Source organism: Arvicola amphibius, chromosome 2 (assembly GCF_903992535.2).
Source record: "Arvicola amphibius chromosome 2, mArvAmp1.2, whole genome shotgun sequence".
NCBI lineage: Eukaryota > Metazoa > Chordata > Mammalia > Rodentia > Cricetidae > Arvicola > Arvicola amphibius.
The window spans coordinates 191,171,896-191,195,112 of record NC_052048.2 but is presented as its reverse complement, the minus strand read 5'-3'; the positions used below and the strand labels follow the sequence as shown (position 1 = coordinate 191,195,112).

General features: G+C 34.2%; 1 protein-coding gene across 1 annotated transcript; it reads left to right on the top strand.

Moving 5' to 3' along the window:
- The first annotated feature begins 302 nt into the window (after positions 1 to 302).
- On the top strand, positions 303 to 21,794 carry LOC119807360 (60S ribosomal protein L13-like). Its single transcript, XM_042054578.1, has 3 exons — positions 303 to 873; positions 21,136 to 21,231; positions 21,613 to 21,794. The coding sequence occupies exons 1-3, from the start codon at positions 303 to 305 to the stop codon at positions 21,792 to 21,794; spliced, it is 849 nt and encodes a 282-aa protein (XP_041910512.1).
- Positions 21,795 to 23,217: the final 1,423 nt, after the last annotated feature.

Sequence of the window (23,217 nt, the reverse complement as noted above, 5' to 3'; positions counted from 1 at the left end):
TTATTGCACCAACTCCAGCTCAAAATCAAACATAGGTAAGATTTATAGCTTGAAATATAAATTATAAGCTTAGAATTTAAAAGGGAAATATGTCAGGCAACTAAGCCATCCAAGGATTCAGTAACCTCTTTACTTGCATCATGAACAGGTTTTACAAGACATATATATTTTCCCTCCCACATCACTATTTTTGATTCTGGAGATGACTCTTGTTCTCAAGATTTTTTTCTTAAAAATATGGTTCGGGCTTTGCGGTGCTCGGTCCTTATCGCTCGGCCGTTCCCCTTGCACGGGAGGCAGCCATGGCGCCCAGCCGGAATGGCATGATCTTGAAGCCGCACTTCCACAAGGACTGGCAGCGGCGAGTGGACACTTGGTTCAACCAGCAGGCACGCAAGATCCACAGACGCAAGGCCCGGCAGGTGAAAGCGTGCCGCATTGCCCCGTGCCCTGCGTCCGGGCCCATCAGATCCGTCGTGAGGTGCCCCACAGTGCGCTACCCCACCAAGGTCCGAGCTGGCCTGGGCTTCAGCTTGGAGGAACTCAGGGTGGCTGGTATCCATAAGAAAGTGGCTCGCACCATCGGCATCTCCGTGGACCCAAGGAGGCGAAACAAGTCCACCGAGTCCCTGCAGGCCAACGTGCAGCTCCTGAAGGAGTACTGCTCCAAGCTCATCCTTTTCCCCAGGAAGCCTTCCGCTCCAAAGAAGGGAGATAGTTCGGCTGAAGAACTTAAATTGGCCACTCAGCTAACAGGACCTGTGATGCCCATCCGGAATGTTTATAAAAAAGAGAAAGCAAAAGTCATCACAGAAGAAGAGAAGAACTTCAAGGCTTTTGCCAGCCTTCGTATGAGAATCTATCAATTAGCAGGTATAGATTCAGCAGAGATTATAGTGCCTTTTACTGCTGAAGAAATAAAAAATAATTATGGGAAGACAATGAACCCTGGCAAAGGGCTTGTGGTAATTTTTGGGAGAATAGCAATTACCCCAATAGTGATAGACATACCCTTATAAAGAGAACTTCTTGGTTTCTTCCCTGATTTGTACCTGATGCATCAATAATTGGAGTTCATCCATTTTATCCTGATCCAAATAAATCAAAGAAGGCAAGTTACAAATCAGAAGAATTAAGTAAGGTGGAACTAAGCCCTTATAATTCTGTCCAAAAGGCAGAATTATTTGCTATTCTTATGGTATTAAAAGATTTTAAAGAACCTCTTGGTCGATCACCTTCCTGGACCTGGGGGGAGTTGGGAGGACCTTGGTCTTAGCATAGAGTGGGGAACCCTGATGGCTCCTTGGCCTTGAGAGGGAGGGAGGGGAGGTATGGGTGGAGGGGAGGGGAGGGAAGGGGGAGAAGGAGGGGAGAAAAAGGGGAGAAGGAGGGGAGGGAGGGGGGAGGAGGAGGGAAGGAGATGGAAATTTTTAAATATAAAAAAAAATAAACCATGAGAAAAAAAAAAAAAAAAAAAAGAACCTCTCAATATAGTTACTGATTAACAATATGCAGAAAGAGTTGTCTTGCATATTGAAACTGATGAATTCATATCAGATGATATAGAACTGACTTCATTATTCATCCAGGTGCAAGACATAATCAGGAATAGGCTTTGTCCTATATATAAAAAACACACATCTGATTCCATACAGGTCTGCCGGGTCCTCTAGCACAAGGTAATGCACAAATTGATCAATTATTGATTGGAAGTGTGCTGAAGGTCTCTGAATTTCATAAAAAACATTATGTCAATAACAAAGGTTTAAAGAAACAGTTTTCTATTAAATGGTAACAAGCTAAGGAGAATATAAAAAGGTGTCCTACTTGCTCATTCTATAACCAAACACTGTTGCCTGCAGGGAGTAACACTAAGGGTACTCAAAAGAATAAGTCTGGCAGATGGATGTGTTCCACTTTGCAGAATTTAGTAAATTAAAATATGTACACCACACCATAGACAAGTACTCAGCTTTTCAATGGGCAACTGCCTTGAACTCAGAAAAGCTGATTCAGTAATCATGCATTTATTAGATGTTATGGCCATCATGGATACTCCTGTACAAATAAAAATAGACAATTATCCAGCATATGTATCTAAAGAAAATGAAACTGTTTTGCTTATTATAATATAAAGCACATTACAGGCATACCAAGTAATACAGATCTGGCAGTTATAGGAAGGTCAAATCGTACTATAAAGGCTATGCTGAACAAACAGAAAGGGTTGGGAAATATCCCCAAAATAGATTGCATAATACTTTATTAACCTTGATTTTCTTAACGCTAATGAGAAAGGAACAACAGCAGCAGAGAGGCATTGGATAATGGAAAAAAAAAACTTCTGAATTGAATCAACCAGTATATTTCAAGGATGTGTTGACCTCACAATGGAAACCAGGAGATGTGCCACATTAGGGCTGGCATTTGACTCTTGTTCCCACAGGGGAAGAAAAATTTTGGATACTATCAAAATTAATAGAGTCACTTTGAAAAGGGTAAACCTCTTGAAAAAGAGAAATGACAGTTCATTCACAATGGCAACAGCCATACAGGTGGCAAGGAAAGTAATTTAGAGTTGGGGCAGGGTTCTTCTCATATATTTACAGGAAAATACACATAATCAAAAATTCAGGAAACCCTGAAAGTTTGAATGCTGCCAGAAAGAAAAATAACTAAAGCTCATTTAGAAAAAGGAGCATGGATTATGAGGTTAGGTACCGGACACACACACACACACACACACACACACACCCCACGGGAGAATCTCATATTTTTAACTTTTAATAAATATAGTTTTTAGTCAATTTTTAGTTTTTAATATAAAGTTCAAATATAAAAGAATTCTTACAAAAATGCACATCAGTCTCATATACAAAGTTAATTAAATCACAATGAAATTCAAGAAATCACATCACAAATGCCCCCATTACAATATGGTTTGTTTAAAGAGCTCTATTATTGAAAATCTTGCCAACATTTATATATGAGGAACATGACTGGAGACATGGCAGTACTTAAGAGCATTTGTTCGTCTTGCACAGGGACAAGGTTCAATTTACACTTCCAGGTGATTTGAGGCCCTCTCCTTGCCTCCCAGGAGACCTGTGTGCATGTGATTCACATAAACACATGGAGACATAGACATAAAAAATAAAATTTAATTTTTTTTATTTATTTATTTATTTATTTATTTTGTTTTTCGAGACAGGGTTTCCCTGTAGTTTCTAGAGCCTGTCCTGAACTAGCTCTTGTAGTCCAGGCTGGCCTTGAACTCAGAGATCCGCCTGCCTCTGCCTCCCGTGTGCTGGGATTAAAGGCGTGTGCCACCACCGCCCAGCAAATTTAACTCTTTTTAAAGGAAGAAATAAAGCTAAGACGAACTACTCTCATGCTGCCAAGATTACTCAGTAAATTGCTTACCGTGCATGTGTAAGGATATGAATTTGAATCCCCAGAACACTTGTCAAAGCTGGATACCTCATAGCAGTGCCTGCATTGACAGTGTTCCTGAATGCATATGGAGAGTAGAGACTCATACACAACACACAGGAAAGGAAACATGGATTGTCAAAGACTGAGTTGAATTTTCCTTTTGTCTGTTTTTCTCATTATAGTAGCATGTGTAAGGGATAGGGCCTTCTTAACACTTCAGAAGTTCAGACGCCCTGTCGTGTGTACTATCATACCTTACTGCCTCCCTTTGTTCACATTCAATCATAGACCTGTGTATGCAGCTGGAGGTAAATATGCATTTTAAGGTTCATTTTTTCAAACTACATATAGCTACCTTTTTTCAAACTACATAGAGCTACCCACTGTAAATCCCTATAAAACCTCATTCCTGAGCAATTGGTAGGCTTGAAATTATGTTCTCCTTTCTCACATATCTGCATCACAGCCTCAGAATGTGGTTTCCTGGCTGTCCATTTGACAAACTGAATTCCCTACTTGGGAAAAATGAAAATGTTTTCCTACAAGATCCATGGAAGTCCTAATGATGATTAGGAATACGTGAATTGGTACAAAGTTAATCAGGAATAGATGAATTGGCACAAAGTTTCTGAGTATATTACATAAAAGGTACCCTTTATGGTTGTTCTTGAATGGTTGAAAAGCTCCCTAGCAGTTGAATTCCAGCACCTGTAATCCTTCCTAACCGCTTCAGCATTGGCCTAGCGGCGATAGCATCATTCACTCCAAACAGCACCAGCATTGATTTTGAAATAAAAGGCTCCATATGGGATCCAAAGGTTTTACAGTGACCCAGTGGGAAGCAATAAGCCTGGACTTTTAGGGATTTGTTTTATAACCAGTAGGTGTCTTCGACATACAGGCTTGTAATGCTGGTTGATAGACCGAGCTGACACTAAAACACTCAATTTGTTTTATTCTTTTGTCTTTAGGAGCACAAACCCATTGACCTTGGAAAACAAGTTTATCTTACTCCTTGTAGCCTATTGTGTCTAATACTCTCAGCACCACACATAAACAAATGCATATAATCAAGGTATGTCCTGACTTTATACAATTCCATTTGAATTAAGTTGCTTTAACAACTGAAGCACATTAAGATGATATTATCTGAATAATTGTCAAGAATATTAATAACAAAATATTTTAGGATATTTGTTTTCTTGACATGTTTATTAAAACCTTCATGTTTTATGGTAAAGTATCATATTAAAATTATTTTTCCATGTTAAAAGTAAAAATGTATAAAACCATAGATAAAAATGTAAAAAGAGGCACAATAAACACCCAAACATTGTTGCCTTTTTTTAAAGCCTGGAAAAAGTAACACAATATTTAACATAAGTGGCAAAATTAACAACAAAAGCATTAAAAGGTAATTAATTTTCTCTATGTCGGGTAATGTCAGTTAGAAATCCCATTACAATGATCCCTACCATAATAATAAAAAGGAATACTGTTCTTTGTGTAGACTTCTAAAGGATAAAAAACATCAGTGTTCTTAAGCTTCTATGAACTCTACAAATAAAAAAGCCAACATGCTGAGCAAGAAGTGATCTCAAGTGCATAGTGGCGGGATTATATCAGAGTAACCAATTGCCTGTAAATTTTGAACAAAATGGAATGCATGTTCAATATTTAAAAGCTCTGTGTTCCTTAAATGAGCTTCCGGAGTTCATTAAATCACGGGTGCATGATGCTGATAAGTTTGCCACATCAAACACATCTCAACACATTTCATATCAAGTAAGCATAGCCCATAAGATGCAGTCAAGACAAATGAATTTGTAATAAAAAGCAAAATACTAGTTTTGTAGAACAAAACATAACTAGGTATTCTGGTGAGTTCCAAGAATATTTAGTGAAATGGCTCCTCAAGCATTGACAATGGCAAGGCACTGCTGGGTGAACACATAGGAATGATGGGTAACAGTCTACACGGTAATTTTTCTTTCAATATCTCTTCAGATGGTCTTCAAAGGACAAGTTGAATGTTTCCTGAGAGAAAATGGAGTGTGTGGCAGAAATATGGTGTAGAATTATAACAGGATAACCTGGGTTTTCTTTGTAATATTGCCCGATACTTGGGCAATAAGAGAAAATTATTTACCTGTAAAGTTTAATAATTTAATGAAACGATTTTTTTCAAATTTTAACATGGAAGAGACTTTTTTCAGCCTGGGGATTCTAAGAAGTTAACGGAAGCCATTTTAAGAATACCCTTTAAGACCTGTTTTCTGATGCTGATACTGGATCATTACGGACTTGAAGTGGGGTCTTTATATTGGCAGTTTAACTCAAGTGGTAAAAAGAAACTCTAAAGAGACTGAATTTTCATTGTTAAATTTTTTAAAAAATTATTGTTTGATTTTAATATATGTATTTTGTATGACAATATTGTTAATATTAATTGAATTTTTTACTCAATAGAGACATAATTAATTACAGTGAATGTATATGTGCTACAGAGGATGGGGCAGAGGAACTTAAAACAGGATGCTGTAGTAAATGTGATTGACAGGGCAGTATAGTATGTCTGTAACAGAGACAGGCCTAGTGGCAGATGCTCAGATGGAAGGTGAATTAAACTTAAGGGATGATTGCCATACCAGTATCTCTTTGATGTAGAAATTATGAGCATTTACATTGTGGGAAAAAGAGAATAAGAAAGGTTGGAGAGAGAGAAATTATTTACTAAGATATAACAATATCCCTGCTAATAAGTTTGATTTAAAATTTGACTGATCTCCAAACAACACTAATTGAGAAACTATTCAGAAAAAAATAATCTTCTAATTTGAATGGTGTATTGCTTCATTGCTTCCTTAAAGAAACCAGATTTTTTATTTAATATTGAGTGGTAATGAGATTTCATACGATAGCTTATTATAGTTGAAAAATAAAAAACTAGTAAATTGAAGTTTTAGCCATCAGAGTAATGGTGAGTGACTCTCAGCCATGTGCCTCACGTGAAACAAAGAAAGGTATGGCGACTACATGAATTTAATTAAATGTGTGATTCCATTAAGGACTGAACTAAGAAAATGAAGTAAGGCAAAGTTTGTACTTATAAACAAGAGGTATGTGCCACACTATAAAGTAAATCTTTGTTCCAGATAAGAGAAACATTGAAGATTTAAAGTATTAAAGACCATTTTTGTCTTTTTCATTCCCCTTAAAATTTTTCAGATAACTATAGAGGGTAATGGGATTTTTTTATTAGAGTTTTTGTTTATTTATCATTTTGTATGTTGGGTTTTCTGTCTCCATGTATGTCTGTACACCATATACTTGTAGTGAATGCAGACATCAATAAAGGGTGTTGATTCCTTAGGACTAGAGTTACAGATGTTTGTTAGCAGCTCTTTAGGAATTGAAATAAAAACCTGGTCCTCTTGAGGGGTAGGCAATATTTTTATCTTCTCAGTAATCTTGCTAGTCTAATAAAGATTTACTTTATGATATTTTCCCACATGTCTATTGTTCTACTGCACTCAGATCTATCTACCCTCCTTTCTCCTTATCTAAATTCCATTATTGCCTTTCTTCTTCCAAAGAGCCTACACTCTATTTTCATGTCAACACCACACACACACACACACACACACACACACACACACACATGATTTGAAAGAAAAATATTGGAACTTGCTTTACCTAGCCTAGCTTATTTGCTTAACATGTTCTCCATGTATATTCATTGTCATTCAAGAGATAAATTCATCTTCTTTAGAGCTATGTAAAATTCTATTGATAATAATAAAATGTGTTGCCTACTTCCTTTTTCTGTTCATAGATGGCTGTTTCCATAACTTGGTTATTGTAATGAGTACTACATACAGAGATTTTCAGGAGTCTCTGTGTTGTGCTTACTTACATGTTCTGTAGCAATACCACATGTATCATAAGATCTATTTTTATTTTTGAAAACCCTCAATTACCAACTTCTATGAGAACTTCACTAATTTTATTCACATAGTGATGCTTTAGGGCTCCTCTTTCCTCAGCTCCTCATCAATATTTGTTGTCACATATTGTCTTATTGATCACTGCTGTGACTAGGATGAAATGGAACCTTATTGTTGCTTCAAGTTGTATTGTCTTAATAGATTGGGATGCTATACATATTTGCATGTATTTATTAGTCATTTCTGTTGATTCTTTTGAGACCCATATTCAATTAAATTTTCCATTATTAATTGGATTCTTTTCACATTCAATTTTGGAGTTACCAATACATTCTAGAATATCATTTCTCTTTGAACTGTATAGTCAGCAAAGTTTTATTCCAATAGTGAGATCTTCCTCTTCACTCTGGTGCTTCCTAGGTCGTGCAGAAGCTTTTCAGTATCCTGATCCCTTTTTGCCAATATTTGCTCTTAAACTCTGAGCTCTTGGAGTCCTTTTCAGCATGCCCACAACGGTGCCTTTATCTTAGAGTGTTTTCCTCCGGCTGTTTTACTGTTTTAATCTACATTAAGGCCATCAATCCATTTAGAGCTTGGTTTTGAACAGCATGAGAGACAGAGTTCTAGTTCCATTCTTCTTGATGTTAGTTTCCAGTTTTCCTAGGAGCAGTTGTTGAAAGGACTCTCTTCTCAATATATGTTTTGATATCTTTGCAAAGAAAAATGGGTGACTGCATCACTATAGATATTTTCAAAAAAATCCTGTCCCCGTCCCACTGGTATGTGTTTTTTGCCAATAACTTGCTGTTTTTTTTTTAAATGACACATTTTCTGTGGAATTTGGAGCAAAATATTGAAATAACAAAACCATAGCTCATTTTGCTTGGAACATTTTGGCCGCCTGGGAACTTTTGTATTTCAACATGCAGTTTATTATAGTTTTTCTGTTTCTGTGATAAACATGGAAAGACTTTCAATCATCTAGTGTTTTTAGTATTTTGTTGCAGTGTTTTTAAGTATTTGTATAGATGTCTTTTACTTCATTGCTTCAGTTTACTCCCAGATTTTTAAAGCTTTGTTGAATTGGATTTTTCCCTGAACACTTTCTCTGCATATCTGTTATTTATAGTACTCAAGATGCTAATTTGTATGTTTTGATTTTTTTGGATTTTGCTATGCTGCTAAAAGTGAAAGTCAGATCTCAGTTTTCTAGGTAAGTCTTTAAAGACTTAAGTATTTGATCACTTTTTCCGAAAGTCAGAACAATTTGTTTTCTCCCCTCACACACACACACACACACACACACACACACACACACACACATAAAGTTTAATATTGTAATATTGCTGAAAAGACTTCAAACACTATATTGAATAAAGACAATGATGACATCAGAATGTCACTCCTTACTTAAAGAAATGCTCTGAAGTATTTTTTTTTACATTTAGGATATTGTTGGGTATATTCATTACATGTTGCCTTCACTATGATGTGACATATTTCTTTTAGTTTGTTTGCATTTATTTTTATAACAAAAAGTTGTTGAACTATTTAAACACCTTTCTTGCTGTAACTGTTTATGATCATATATTTGTGTCTTTTATTTTCTTTATTTTTATGCTTTTTGCTTGCAGTATCTAGTTTAGATTATCCCATCAGGTTGATACAAGTGCTTTACTATATTTATATTTTAATGTATTTAAATCAGCTACTGTTCATGAATGCTGTACATTGGTAATGCACATATGTCCATAGTCTATTTTTGTTTAGTATTAATATTTAAGTATACAATATTTTGTGGAGTTCATAGGTTTTAGAAAAATGTCTCTCTACATATTTTATATTTTAATATGTTATTTGCCTTTCTTCTTATGAGTTTTTAAAGCATACGATTTACTATGTATGCAGGGCCATTTTTCTTATTTGTGATAATGTATATCTTCCATCATATGACTTGTCTTTACAGATCAGACACATGTGTTTGAAATGTTAACCTGGCTTGGATGCCTAAAGGGATAAGCATGGGTAGAATTGGAAGTAGGAACACTAGACTTTGGAATTTAGTTAGAAAAATGGAACAAAGTATAATAATATAAAAAAGTAATCAATGGAAGTTACACATTATTGTGTAATTTGGAATATATGAGAAAATGCATGAAGATTTGCACTAGATTTTCCCCATGGCAAAATGAAAAAAATCACTCAGCCCATACAATTTATTTTGAAAACAAGGGAGAAATAGTTTACTTAAACTCTACTTTCTGTTTAGCTGCTGTGTGGAAAGCTAACTTATCATTTATTGCTAAGTATTTATTGTTCACCTTTGTATTCAGCATTGTATCTGATATGGTAAGATTTAGGCATGTTCCAGGGTTGTTTATCTCTTCTGAGTTTAAACCTCTGGTCATTAAAATATTATTTTATTGATAAATAATCGTGTGCCTGTTCTCACTTCCAAGTGCTGTGCCTAGAGAAGTATATCTTGTGTCGATGAAGCACTGTGTCCTACTAAAAATAAGAGTCTAGATTTACTCAGTGGGTGGCAGATTTCTGAAATTTAACCATCTTTCCACTTATATGTTTTGGGTCTAGCTAAGGCCAATCTAGTTCTGTGTTCATACCCTTTTTTGGTTAATCACCTTGGCATAGAACTGACTTAATATTTGTTCTTTTATAGGGTTTTGTTAGTCCAGCAGAGTATTCTAAACTAATATACTGTAAACCCTATTTGACTAATATTATCAAATACAAGTATTTACCTGAAATTAATGCTTTGAAATTTAGAATATGTAAATGATATCAGATGAAGAAGCAAATTCTAACTTTTGTTCTATATTAACTCACTTTGAATAGGACTCATAGGTTAAAACAAAAAAAAAGATAAAATCTGTCCCAGTGTTTCCTTTCCACATGTCTCTGTATCACCATAAATAGCACTAACTACATTCAATTAGTCTCTAAAGACATGATATACCAGGAATTATGGAATAAGCATTATGATGTGACTTGAATTAGCTGCCTATATTTTAAAATATTGGTCAGTAACCAATTGGTGTATGCTTCCATGGGAAAGCTATGTCTTTCTCTTTTGGCATTCCTTAGTTGTTCATGGGTCTTTATGTAGGTTTAAGGTTGAAAAATACACATATATACATATAGGCACTATTATCCAGACTGAGCAGATTGTACTTTATATCACAGGAATATATATCTTTATAACTATCATATATATATATATATGATATATATCATATATATATATATATATATATATATTTCAACTATACTATAGGAAAGTCCTTATGCTCGGAAGTAGTCAACGAACACAAACTGGACTCCACATGTTATTTTAAAAGATAAATTGAAGAACATAAAATTAGATAGGTAGAGAGATAGAAGGGAATCTTAGAGGAGTTCAGAAAAAAGAAATAAGATTAAAGTATATTTCATGAATTTCTCAAAGAAAAAAATAAAAACAATGTCTTAAAATTTACACAAATGTCAAAGTCCAATAATTGCAAATATATGAAAGGAGATTATTTATGAAAAAATAAATGACAGCAAATGTGAAAATTTTCTACTTAATTCTATGAAATCTAGTATCTATAACACAATTGGTCTAGTATAATTTTATTGACAATTTAACATTAAAAGAAAGAAGAAAACACATAAATATCCAGTTGAATTGTCCTAAGTTTTAATGGAATGATTTTGATGAATGATCACCTTTAAAACTTTAAAACATCACTTACTCAACTTTTGAACATAAATAAATGCTGATCTCAAGCCTACACTCAGTGAAGTTAAAGGAAATCAAAGTCTTGTCAGAGTCATAAATTATGGCAAACACAGTGAAATAATAGTGCACTTATATGATTCTGTAATGATTCCTGGAGACAACACAAAACCCTCAAAGAAATGGATGCTGTTGGAAGAGTTTACTTAGTTCTTGATAACCTAGGTTGTTTTCTTTGAGAAAGAAATCAGAAAACAAACTGAATTCTAGATCCTTCCATCCAAACTGAGTTTATAAAGGAAAATTGGAATGACAGAGTATCATCGAACATTTGTCTTTACTCTTAGTTATAGGCATCAGTGTATAGAAAGAAAATAAAAACAAGCTGATACTGACATAGTACATAATTTATCTTTGATCCTTTCAGATAATTTCTTTCCTATAACCTAATCTAATATCTTAAGAGGCATCTGTACTGAACTATTAAAAATTTAGTTCATAAAGGCAGAATGTAGTTTATCTACAACAGAATAGTCTTTATGGATATGGTTTAAACCTATTGTTTGATCCCCTAATGTATTTATCAAACTACAGAAGCATGATATTCAAGATAGTCAATTAATCATGTCACCAACAAATGAGTCCATTTTTCTCAACCGAGTTAAATATATATTGTTTAGGTATTTTAAAAATACCATGCTAATATCAAACAGTCTTAATAGTGTTCTGTGGTAATTTTAATAATTTTTCTCATTTAAGAAAAAGTAAAACATCACTTGTTAGGCAGTTGAATCATATTCAAGTCCATTGCCCAGCAGTCATATCTGCCTCAGTATACAGCTAAGTCATTTATCTCCAAATGATTGTCTCCAAACACTACATGAGTAATTATAAAATTACATCAATTTTATTTCTGATTGGGAATTCTAAATTTTTGCAAAATTATTGTGGTATCTGACTGATTCAGTTTTTTCCCCCTGTGGTTGTGATAAAATACCCTTACAAAAAATGGAGGAAGTGTTTGTTTTACCTTATAGTTCAAGGTGTTATCCTCTGAGTCAGGTGGTTAAGGCATCCGAAACTTGAAGCAGCTTGACACATCATAACCACAGTCAGTTAGCAGAAGCCTAAGTAAAAGCTTGTATATAGTTCCCTTTCTTAATCTATCTAGTCCAGGGATTCCTGTCCAAAACTGAGACAGGTTTTCCTATACAAACTAAAATAATCAACTATATAATATATTTGATCTTGCCCAGAGATCCCAATTGGCTTTTAGATCATAACAAACTAATAGCTAGTAGCTATTACATTGACAAATTTAATAAGCAAAAGTTTAAGTGGACATAAGCTGAACATTAAATTTATACTGGATACTGATCCTCACTAAAATAGTAATGCAAATTACATGGTAAAGAATAAATTAAAATATTTTCACATAAGAAATAAATGTCTTAACAAGTAAGTAGAACGTGGTGTATTCAGTCAATAATTGGTCAATATAAAAAAGTCAGAATTGTGCACATTAATTGGTACTAATTGATCAATTTGTGCTAATTAATTTGTAGTGATTAACCTACTTACAGAATAAATATAAGCGAAGGCTTAATAGGAAAGCTAGAGATTCAACAAAATTGTAAAGATCACAAAATAGGCCTTGACTCCTTCAATTAAATAGGCAAAACAAACAGTTCAATTAAAAACTTGAAAGAAAACATGAATAGGCATTTCTCAAAAATGGCCTACAAATGGCCAGAATATGGAGTGTATGGTGATCCTATCCATTCCTCATCAGAGAAGTATAATTCAAAAGTACATGGAAGCATTACCCCACAAATGTTAGTATGGCACATGGTTGATTTTTTTTTAAATGGGATTCTCATACCTGTGTTAATTGCACTTTATTTTATTTGTTGAAGAAAGGAAGAAGGAAAAGCATTAAGCCCACCCGCAAATAAATAAATAAATAAATAAATAAATAAATAAATAAATAAATAAAATTGTACATTGAGAAACTAAAATCTTGTTATACTATTGCAAGAATTTGGTATGGTGCAAGCTTTTTGTTTATAAGTGAGCAGTTTGGAAAAATAATTGCAAATCAAACTATCATATGTTCCATTCATGTAAGAACCAGAGGACTAGGAAGTCTGATGAGAGTTTATCTTCTAGAGATGACAAAAGTCTTCACACCCCCCCCCCAAAAAAAAACAAAAGAAAACAAAAAAATATGACTGCTTAAGCAAGACCTGAACAATGATAGCAGTCACAGTTATAATAACTTGAAAGGGAAAATCTCACGGGAATTCACCTGTAGACAACAAAGAACAGGTAACTATTGACTCTTGAGAAAGAAGGTATGGGTCTTTCAGAATTGGTTATCTTAATACTAAGTAATCAGTTCTGAAATCATTTGCATAAAAGCAACACCAAACAGAATCCGTAAGCTGTATTTGCACACACACATGGAAATATATGACACATGTACATATGACAATAATTATAAAAAGAGGTCTTCATTTGAGAAGGAATGAGGGAAGCAACTGATGAGAGGGATCATGAAAGGGACAAGAGAGCAAAAAGAAGGGAAAAATAAAATAATTATGCAGTGTTTTTACAGTACTTTAATTAATTTTTAAAATATTAGTAAGAAGACAAGTTCTATAGGTTCTTATCCTAGAACAATATATAGACAACCTGAATTTTTTTAAAAAAAACATGCACATGTGTAAATAATGAAACAGGGAAATATAGAAACCCAGAAATAGACCTGTGTTATTAAAACATATTGTTTTATTTAATATGCCAAAGCCAAATTGGAGAAATGAAATGTCTCTTCAACAAATAGTGTTGGGAAAGAATACGAAAGAAATAAGAAGGTAAAAAGAATAAAAATAGTCCACTGTCTCTCTGAAATTTTTTAGAGGAAAATTACTTCACATACAGACACAAGTAATGGGTTTCTGAAAAGGGCTTTTTAATAGATTGGGAAAAGACATGAAGAACTGATGAGGTAGGTTGTATGGAGATCAGAAACTACTTACAGCAAGAGAGAGAAGGGAGGGAGAGAGGGAGAACTGTCTGAGGAAAAAAACAACTTACTGAATGAGAAAGAATTTAACAGAAGTGCTTTCTCAAAAATTGACAAATTGAACTTCAGCTGAAAGTTAACAGTTGCAGCATCTGGTTTTGTTCATATTTCTTGGAGCTAAGCAGGAAAACTCAACCACCCAAAAAGTTTTGGGCTCTCAGCAGGCCCAGAGGAGGCAAAGGCAGAGAAAATATCAGGTGTGGGAAACCTGACATGGAAGTCTATCAGTAGGGAAGCAAAATTGGATTGCAGGAAAATAGAGGGAAGATGGTAGTAATAATCATAACATGAGGGAAAGTAACAGAGATGGGGTCTGCCATGTTTGGGTAGGTACATTAGAGAGGTTTCCCAGTGGAAAAACAATGAAATTATTCATTTTTATCTTTCTTTAATGTAAGGAGCATAGACACATACAAAGATTGCACTGCCTGGATTTTCTTTCTTTTTCAAAATTAAAAATTATATTTTATACATCACAAATATTCTGTCTGCAGTAAGATAGCAATTATCTTTTTTCAAAACTTTAAATATGTTACTCTTGATTGATTTAAGAATCAGAGTTTTTCACACTATTCTAGAAGCATATGCATAGGAAGTAAAATTCCCATCAACAGTGGAATGGGAGGTAGCTTTGTATTTAGCTTTGATAAGTAGATAGAAATGGATATTGAAATTCACCAAATTCTTGGTGTTCTGGTTCCTATATGAGCGTGATTGCCTCTAGACAAGACAATGACACTTAATTCACTCTCTTTAACTTCACACATCGACAACAATGAGTCAATATTTTTACTTGGATATAAAAGAAAACTCTTATTTTAAAGATAAGTAAACAAAAGCACGGGATAAAACCCGACTCCCTGAACGTGGCGGACAATGAGGGCTGCTGAGAAGCCAAGGACAATGACACTGGATTTGGAACCTACTATGCTTACTGGCTTTGGGGGGGCCTGGCCTGTTTGGATGCTCACCTTCCTGGACCTGGATGGAGGGGGGAGGAACTTGGACTTCCTATAGGGCAGGGAACCCTTACTGCTCTTTGGACAGGAGAGGGAGGGGGAGTGGAGGGGGGAGGGGGGTAAATGGGAGGCGGGGAGGAGGCAGAAATTTTTAATAAAAATAAAAATTAAAAAAAACCAAAATTTTAAGAAAAGAAGAAAAAGATAAGTAAACAAATAAATAGTGAAAGATCTGTGTATTTCTTCTGTTTCCTCCCTCTTAAAACTATGGCCTCTGTTTCATTTTCTGACGGATGTCATTGGCATTGGAGATTGACACCTTGAAACCGTAGCTTAATTTTCATTTACTTTCCTTTCTTAGCCATTTGAGAAGATGCCGAAATCAAGGAGTTGGGCTTCAGTTCAGTGGAACCCTCACTGAATCTGGCAGGTACTTGCTATAAGTACACCCCCTGAGGTTTGGAAATCTCTTCTGCATTTCTCCTCCCTGTCACTGCCTGTTTCAAGCTAAGGTTATTAGCACAACAGGAGCAAATTTAAGCATCTGCTCACTTATTTATTTCCAAGTTCTATTACTTAAAGTAGCAACCATCTCACATTAAAACGCAAGTGCTTTAATTGAATGAGACACTATTCACTAACCCCTAGTTATCAATAGCCGATACCAGATGACTGCTGTCTGCTAATAAGAATTCAGTGTTGTGACAGAACAGAGCATTAAGGTTTCTGTGTTTACTTTCTCCCATACCATAATGTTCTTAGGAAACTCAGAGCAAGATGTTATGAAATTTTAAGATATAAAATAATAACTCTCACAGAGAACAACAGAGGAATGCCTGACGGCTTGTTTGCACTGGAGAAAATGAGATAGAAAATTGTTCAGGTGCATTCATTGTAGTCTGTAGAAAAAATGAAGATTTACACAAAATTATAAATGTGGATAAATATAAAGACAAAACAATAGATTATAGTCACATCTAGATCAGAAACTGACTATTTCCTAATAAAGTTCTTAAAAATCTGGCTGTTATTATAATTTCAGCTATGGGACTATCCTTGTAGTTGGTGCTTAACTATTACCAGTTGTGTTCTTGTGCATTTCACCAAAAGTGTAAAGGCGGTGTGATTTGTGCTTGAAATATTTACACACAGAGGCTCTGTGATACAAAGTGTGTGACCTTAGCTAAGAGTCTGGTACCAAGTGACACAATTTTATACAAATAGAAGTGTGGGTGTATTATGACTTTTAGATCCCTGAAGTTTTATACTTGAACTTCTATCCATAGACTTATTTACTTTTTTATCTTGTAAACCTGATTTACTCATTAAAAAATTCAAATACTTTAAAAATTTAAAATAGATAGAAATAAAATCACTATACAGTAGGCAAACTAAATGGCATTCCTATATCTGATACCAATACTGCTTTATATAAAGATGAATTTAAATTATTTTCAATCTCATAAAACTTTTTACCCAGAAGAGAGAATAATCTACGAAAGAGATTGTAACTTTTACTTATACCTATGAAGATGTCTAATTTTATAAGGAAAATAATCATAAAGCTATTTAAATAATACTACTGCTAACATTAAGATTTAATGACACTTCTTATTATGATATTGGAGAAGTTTGCACTTTACATTTGGGGAATTAGCAAGATGTGATTCTCAACCTGTGCTTTAGCTTTTAAGATCCATGATTATTCAAAATAATAGTCTATAGTTTTCTCACCTCGTGTTTTTCATAAAAGTTCATCTAATAGATGATATTTTTACTACTGGGATCATTCACTTTACTTGAACTGTGGGAACATGCGCTCATTACTTCATTTACAGTCATGAATGAAGTAGAAAATGTTCACAGACAGTTCTTTGGCTTCCATGTGTGCGAGAGTGAGTGCTGGAGACAAAGAATGGGCTGAAGGGAACGAGGTGGTATCTTCTGTCTTGTCTGGACTTCAACCCTTAAACTATGAACATCCATAAATTAAGGTATACAATAAATACTCCCAGAGTAAGAAAGTATCTGAATTTTATAAAATATAGTTTATTATGCATATCTAAAGTCTAACATATATAAAATAATATGATGTCTACCTTTCTAGTTTTGAACCTAAACATTAACAAAATTGTTTATATTTTGGAAAATATAAATCACATAGAATAACATTCAAATCTTTGTCTTCTTTGTATTTTCTTGTTCGCTGTCTCTTTAAGTTGCCCAATTCCTATTTTAAATTTTCACATTATTTGCTAAATTTCAAACTACAAAACTTACTTACCGGGTTAAGTATTAATTTTCATTACCTGACTTCCAACTGTAATGGAAGTTGGAAAAAAACTGCAAAATGTTTTAAATTGATGATTTGTAAAATATACCAACATTTATGAAATAACTAAAAATTATATTTCTAGTAGTAACTATACAACCTATGATTAGATGCTCTTCATGGTACAGTAGTCTTTTTATTTACTCTTCACATAAACTTTATGAAGTACATACTATTAAAATTCCATTTAAGCTATGAAGATGAATAATAGATAAATCTCTATGTGTTGTAAGGGAGTGATCAGTGGATAAGGCAGCCTGTCACACAATATGAGGATCTGAGTTTAAATCCCCATCAACCATGTTCAAAGTTGAGTGTGGCCATGTTTGTGTCTTTAGTCCCCGAGCTGTGGGGATTGGGAAGAAGTAGGATCACTGGAACTTTCTGGCCTTAGCCTAGATCCACATTCAGTGAGAGACCCTGCTTTCAAAGAATAAGTTAGCAAGTGATAGAGCAGAACTCCCAGAATCCTCTTTTTGTCTCTTAGGCAGGCACACAAAAATTTATATCATATGTATATCCTATTCTTCCAAACTACTTATATAATATTGCCAGGCATACTATAGATATTTACATACTATAAAAATTTTTGAAGTTTGACAATTGTGTATTTGTAATTTTACTATAATAACTAAAAGGAAGATAATTAATTAAAGATGAAAAGAAGGACCCTACACAATAAACATACTGGGAAAAAGCACAGAAAAAATAGCCTAATATCAGTTTTGCAAAATGTATTTTGGGTTATAAAGCCAAACAAAAAATAAAAATAATCATAACTCTTCATCAAACTGAAAGACTTTTGTAGTATACAAGAAAAAATAGTAAAAATAAAATACCTCATTGAAGAGGAGAAAATATTTGAAATCATACTTTGGATAAAGACTCTGTATTAGCTAGTATTTAATTATAGCAAGGAAGTATTCACCATAGGCTTTTGAAATAAAGGAAATCGTTTATGAAACGTACATGTTTAGAGGTTCAAATTCTAAGTCAAGGGTAAAGTCCAAGTGAGGGATGGTGGGCAGTATGAGGTAGGCAGTACTGTGCAAGAGTGACATTAAATCTTGACGAAGAAAATTAGGGAGTGGTTCAGAGGTTGGCTTATTAACAATAAAAATCCTTCACTCTTATAAAAATTTGGGGTCTTATAGAGCCATGCTTATTTCTTTCTGAGGGTTTCATTGCCAGTAACCCAAGGACCTTCCACTACTTTCTTGAAGTTTGATTACCTCATACCTACCAGGTAAGGAATGAGAATCCTGTATCTGAGCTTTGGGGGACAAACCCTTATCTTATATTTCAAGAATGGGTAACTGAACATATTATAGGCAATGGATACAAATTAAGAGTAAAAATAATATATAGTTTTAAATATAGACAAAGACCTTATAAATCTCAAACAAAGACACAAATGGCCAGAAAACAAAAGATTTTATTTACATTATGCTTTTTATTTATTTGTGCTTTGAAGACATTGTCGTCTTTACTAATTGATGATTTGTGGCAGCTATGAGATGAGTAAATCTATCCTCACAAATTTTATGAAATCATGTTCTGACTTCTTTCACCATTATTATTGTATTTCTAATATGGTGTTTTCAGTGATCTTATATGTTGTATTGAAGTCACAAAGAACACCAAACCCTATAAATTTACTGAGATTTGTGCTTCTAACTGCTCCACTAGCCAACATTCTCACCCTTTTTCTTTTCTCTTTACTGCCTTCATTTCTAATAAATACTGTATCATAATAAGGCCGGATTACAGCCTAGCAATGGGCTGGCTCATAGGATTCCAAGTATAAAGAGAAACCACAGGTCGAATATCCTCAGGAAAAGTCACAGAAAAGTTAAAGAAACTATCTTGTTAACCAAAAAATGGATTGCCTTCAGATAAGACTTCTGAAATCTATTTTGTAAGCTTATTTATGTGGCTCTCTAGTGGTTGTTTCATCTGTATATGATAAATTCTAATAGTGATAGAAAGAGAAATCATTGCTGCCACCCAGCATGTCTGGTGATAGTGGAGTTAGATTTATCAAGTCAATTATTGTGTCAAATCATTCTTGTCTTATCATCTTTATCAAGGAAGGTTGACCAGTCTTTATTCTTTGATGCAGTTGTCTTATTATTTTACACAGATATAATTTTCATTAGAGATAAAAAATTTTATTAGAGAGAAAAATGTTGGATGGATAAGATAAACTTAGCTGACTATATTGCCTTTCAATATAGTTTTAGTTTGGCCCGCAGGTTCATATGGTTTCAATAATTGGGTATCCTCTTAGCATGTGGTAATCTCTATTTTCATTGCATTTCCTTTTGTGTTTCCAACAAAAAAAAGGAAATCTTCAATCTAGTAAAGAAAAACCATCAAATTCTTAATGATGAAAGTTTATCCTTTGTGCCTTAATTTCAGGGGACATTGGCATAAGTGTTTTCTGATGGATAAACATTCTCTATTTTCCATAACTGAAAAATCTAAAAGCTCATTCAGACAGTACTGCTAAATCCATTTATGGAAATTAATCCATCTATGGAAATTTCCATATTCCAAACTATTAGATTTCTGCCATGGATAAAAAAAAAACAAAAGAATACAAAAGCAACTTATGCACATTGCCATAGTGCAAGATATGGCCATTAGTTTTTAAGTTATATTATCGGCACGAGCTCTTTGACAAATATTACACAAAGAATAAAAATACTCCTGGGTTTTTAGAAAGGTACAGCTGTCAAAGTTTATACAAGAGACAAGCTAGAAAGCCTTTAAATGGACACAGTTTTGAAAGATGCTCTAGGATATCTGGAGAACTACTTCTGAAAGAGACAGACAGGCTGAGAGGGGGAGAGAGAGAGAGAGACAGAGAGAGAGAGAGAGAGAGAGAGAGAGAGAGAGAGAGAGAGAGAGAGAGAGAGAGAGAGAGAGAGAGAGAGAGAGAGAGAGAAGTGGGGAGAAGTGGTGGAATCTGTCATGCTTTTTGCAAGTGCAGAATGAAAGAAGTTGGGACAGGTTTTGAAGATCTGCTGTCTTTGTCCTCAGGAGTCTGTGATGGAAACATCAAAGTCATAGCACTGAGATAGGCTCTGGGTCTAAAATCTTAGAACATCCAAGAATTTTATTTTCTTCACAGCTGTGTTCTAAACCTTTGACATTTTCTTGTTACTAAAAATGTGTAAACTATGTTGAAGTGTGACAAAATATAGGTAGAACCAAGTGTCACAGTGTGCACTTAAATATGAATGATAACAACACATGTGCATACAAATGTACACATGTATGCATGTACAACACTAACTCTACTCAATAGGTTATAAAATAAAATAATAATACATGAAATTGAGAGGAACACTGGATGTGGAATCTTGCAGTGGTTGGAAGTGGAGAGTGAGGGGTTGGTTATGATCAAACACATTACACAGGCAAATGAAATCCTCAAATAATCACAAAAAACTGATAATATAATAAAAAATTAACTCAATACAAACAGATAAAACTGTTTTGGAGGGGCAAGGTAATTTTAGGAATCCATAGATATAAAATGTAAAAATGACTGTATTTTACCATAAAGACTCAAAGTCTGATTAATAAAAATGAATATATAAATAATAAAAATAAATAAATTCACATTTCAGGAGTTTGTGCAGAAATAGAAAGTGAGATAAAAAAACAAAATAATCAAATCATGTTTTCCTATGGAGGCAGTGAAGAAGAGGAATGGGTCACTCAAGGTAACATCCTGGAGCTAGGGATCATGAAGATTTTATATTATGATAGCTTATTTCTCTTCATGTTTTAAATACTAATTTCTTGTACTTAAACCAAAGTTCATTAACAAAGAATTCTCCTAGTTATATTATGTTCATTTTTTAAATATACAGTTAATATTGTTATCTTCTGAGTATACTGATCAACAAACCAGAGTATCAGAGTACAGAGATTTAATGTATAGACTGGATTTTTGACTTTCTCATTGATTTGCTGCATGAACCAGTTTGACTACATGGAATAATAGAATACTTTATTTACCTGTGTTTCATACTATCATCTGAGATGATTGTTTTTGGAAGATATTAAGGGCATTTAATGAGTTGCTTTTGTTTATTTATTAGAAGAGTTACTGGTAAATAGGTTATTGCTTGCTAAATTGGTAACACATGATGAACAACAGACTTTAGAACAAATAACTATTCTTTTGAAAGTTCTGTCTCTGGATATAGCAAATAACAGGATCCAAATGATTCAAAGAAAGGGTACTTTGCATTTTCCTATGTCCTTGTCATCTCTAGACTAATGTACATGTCCATCAGAACAGTACCAGATATGAGCTTTATCACATAGAATAGTGCTTAAATCTAATCAGATATTGGTTGGTTACACCCAAAAGTTTATGCCACTATTACACTAGGGTTTATAGCTGGTTTGGTGTTTTACTTTCTACTCTGATACCATGCAATATATCTTCTATAATATGAACACTAGTCAATGGTGGAGGAGGGCAGCTATAGGGTGTAACCAGCTTTATTTCTCTGTGTTCAATGTGTTGTATACGTATTATCTTCAGGGTCATAACCTCTGTTTGTGGACAGACCTAAAAATAACCTTGGTTGCTTGGGAAAAGTCATGGGATCCTGTGATGACTATTATTGGTTGTCAATTTGACTGTACCTAGAATAAACTACAATACAGAAATGGAGGGCACATTTGTGACCCAGATCTTGAGGCAGGAAGACACACCATTAATCTGGGCCATGCCTTCTGCTGGAAGCCTATGTAAGACAATTGAAGAAGGAAATTTGGCTTCCTTCTTCTTTACCTGCTTATACTTACCTTGTCAGCACATCTATTATTTTACTGGCCTTGGAATCTAATTCTTTGGAATTCCAGCATATAAAGAAAACCAGCGGAGACACCCAACCTTATGGGACTGAGTAACTATGAGATTCTTGGCTTTTCCCTTTATAGCTAGTCATTATTGGGTTAGTTAAACAGTAGCCTGCCTGTAAGTCATTTCAACAAATTCTCTTATCTATCTATCTATCTATCTATCTATCTATCTATCTATCTATCTATCTATCTATCTATCTATCATCTATGTTCATTCCATATATATTTATGTTTAAAGAATATTCTACAATATTTCATATCCTCCCCACCTCTGCTCTTCTCTGGATCCACTCCCTTTCTGTCTCTCATTCAAAAAAGAACAGGACTTTTAAAGATAGCAACCAAACATAAAAACATAAATTAAACTAAATAAATGAAAAACAATTGCATCAAGGCTGGACAATCAAGCCATCAGAAGGAAAAGAGCAAAAGAGCAGGCACAAGAATCAGAGAACCACTTGTTCATGCATCATCCAGGAATCTCATGAAATCACTAAGTTGAAAACTATAACATAAACACAGAGGAACTAGTATAGCCCCACTTTGCCTTGAGTTTGAAAGCTCTTGTGTTCATATCAACCTTGCACAATTGATGAAGTCAGCCTTGATTCCCTAGGGGTCTTCCACCAGCTTATGACTCTTACCTTCTTCCTGTCTCCTCTTGCATAGAGTTCTCTGAACTCTGTGAGAAGAAGCATTTGAAAGAGACATCCCATTTAAAACTGTGTATTCCAAGAACTCTCTCTTTCTCTGCCTCTTTTCTGTCTCTCTCTCTCTCTCTCTCTCTCTCTCTCTCTCTCTCTCTCTCTCTCTCTCTCTCTCTCTCTCAG

Bases quoted from the DNA above. Each gene is read 5' to 3' on its own strand.
- LOC119807360 (XM_042054578.1), top strand. From the start codon at position 303: ATGGCGCCCAGCCGGAATGGCATGATCTTGAAGCCGCACTTCCACAAG. The intron at 874-21,135 runs GTATAGATTCAG...TTCACATTTCAG, and splicing joins GAGAATCTATCAATTAGCAG to GAGTTTGTGCAGAAATAGAA. The intron at 21,232-21,612 runs GTAACATCCTGG...TTTATTTATTAG, and splicing joins AGAGGAATGGGTCACTCAAG to AAGAGTTACTGGTAAATAGG.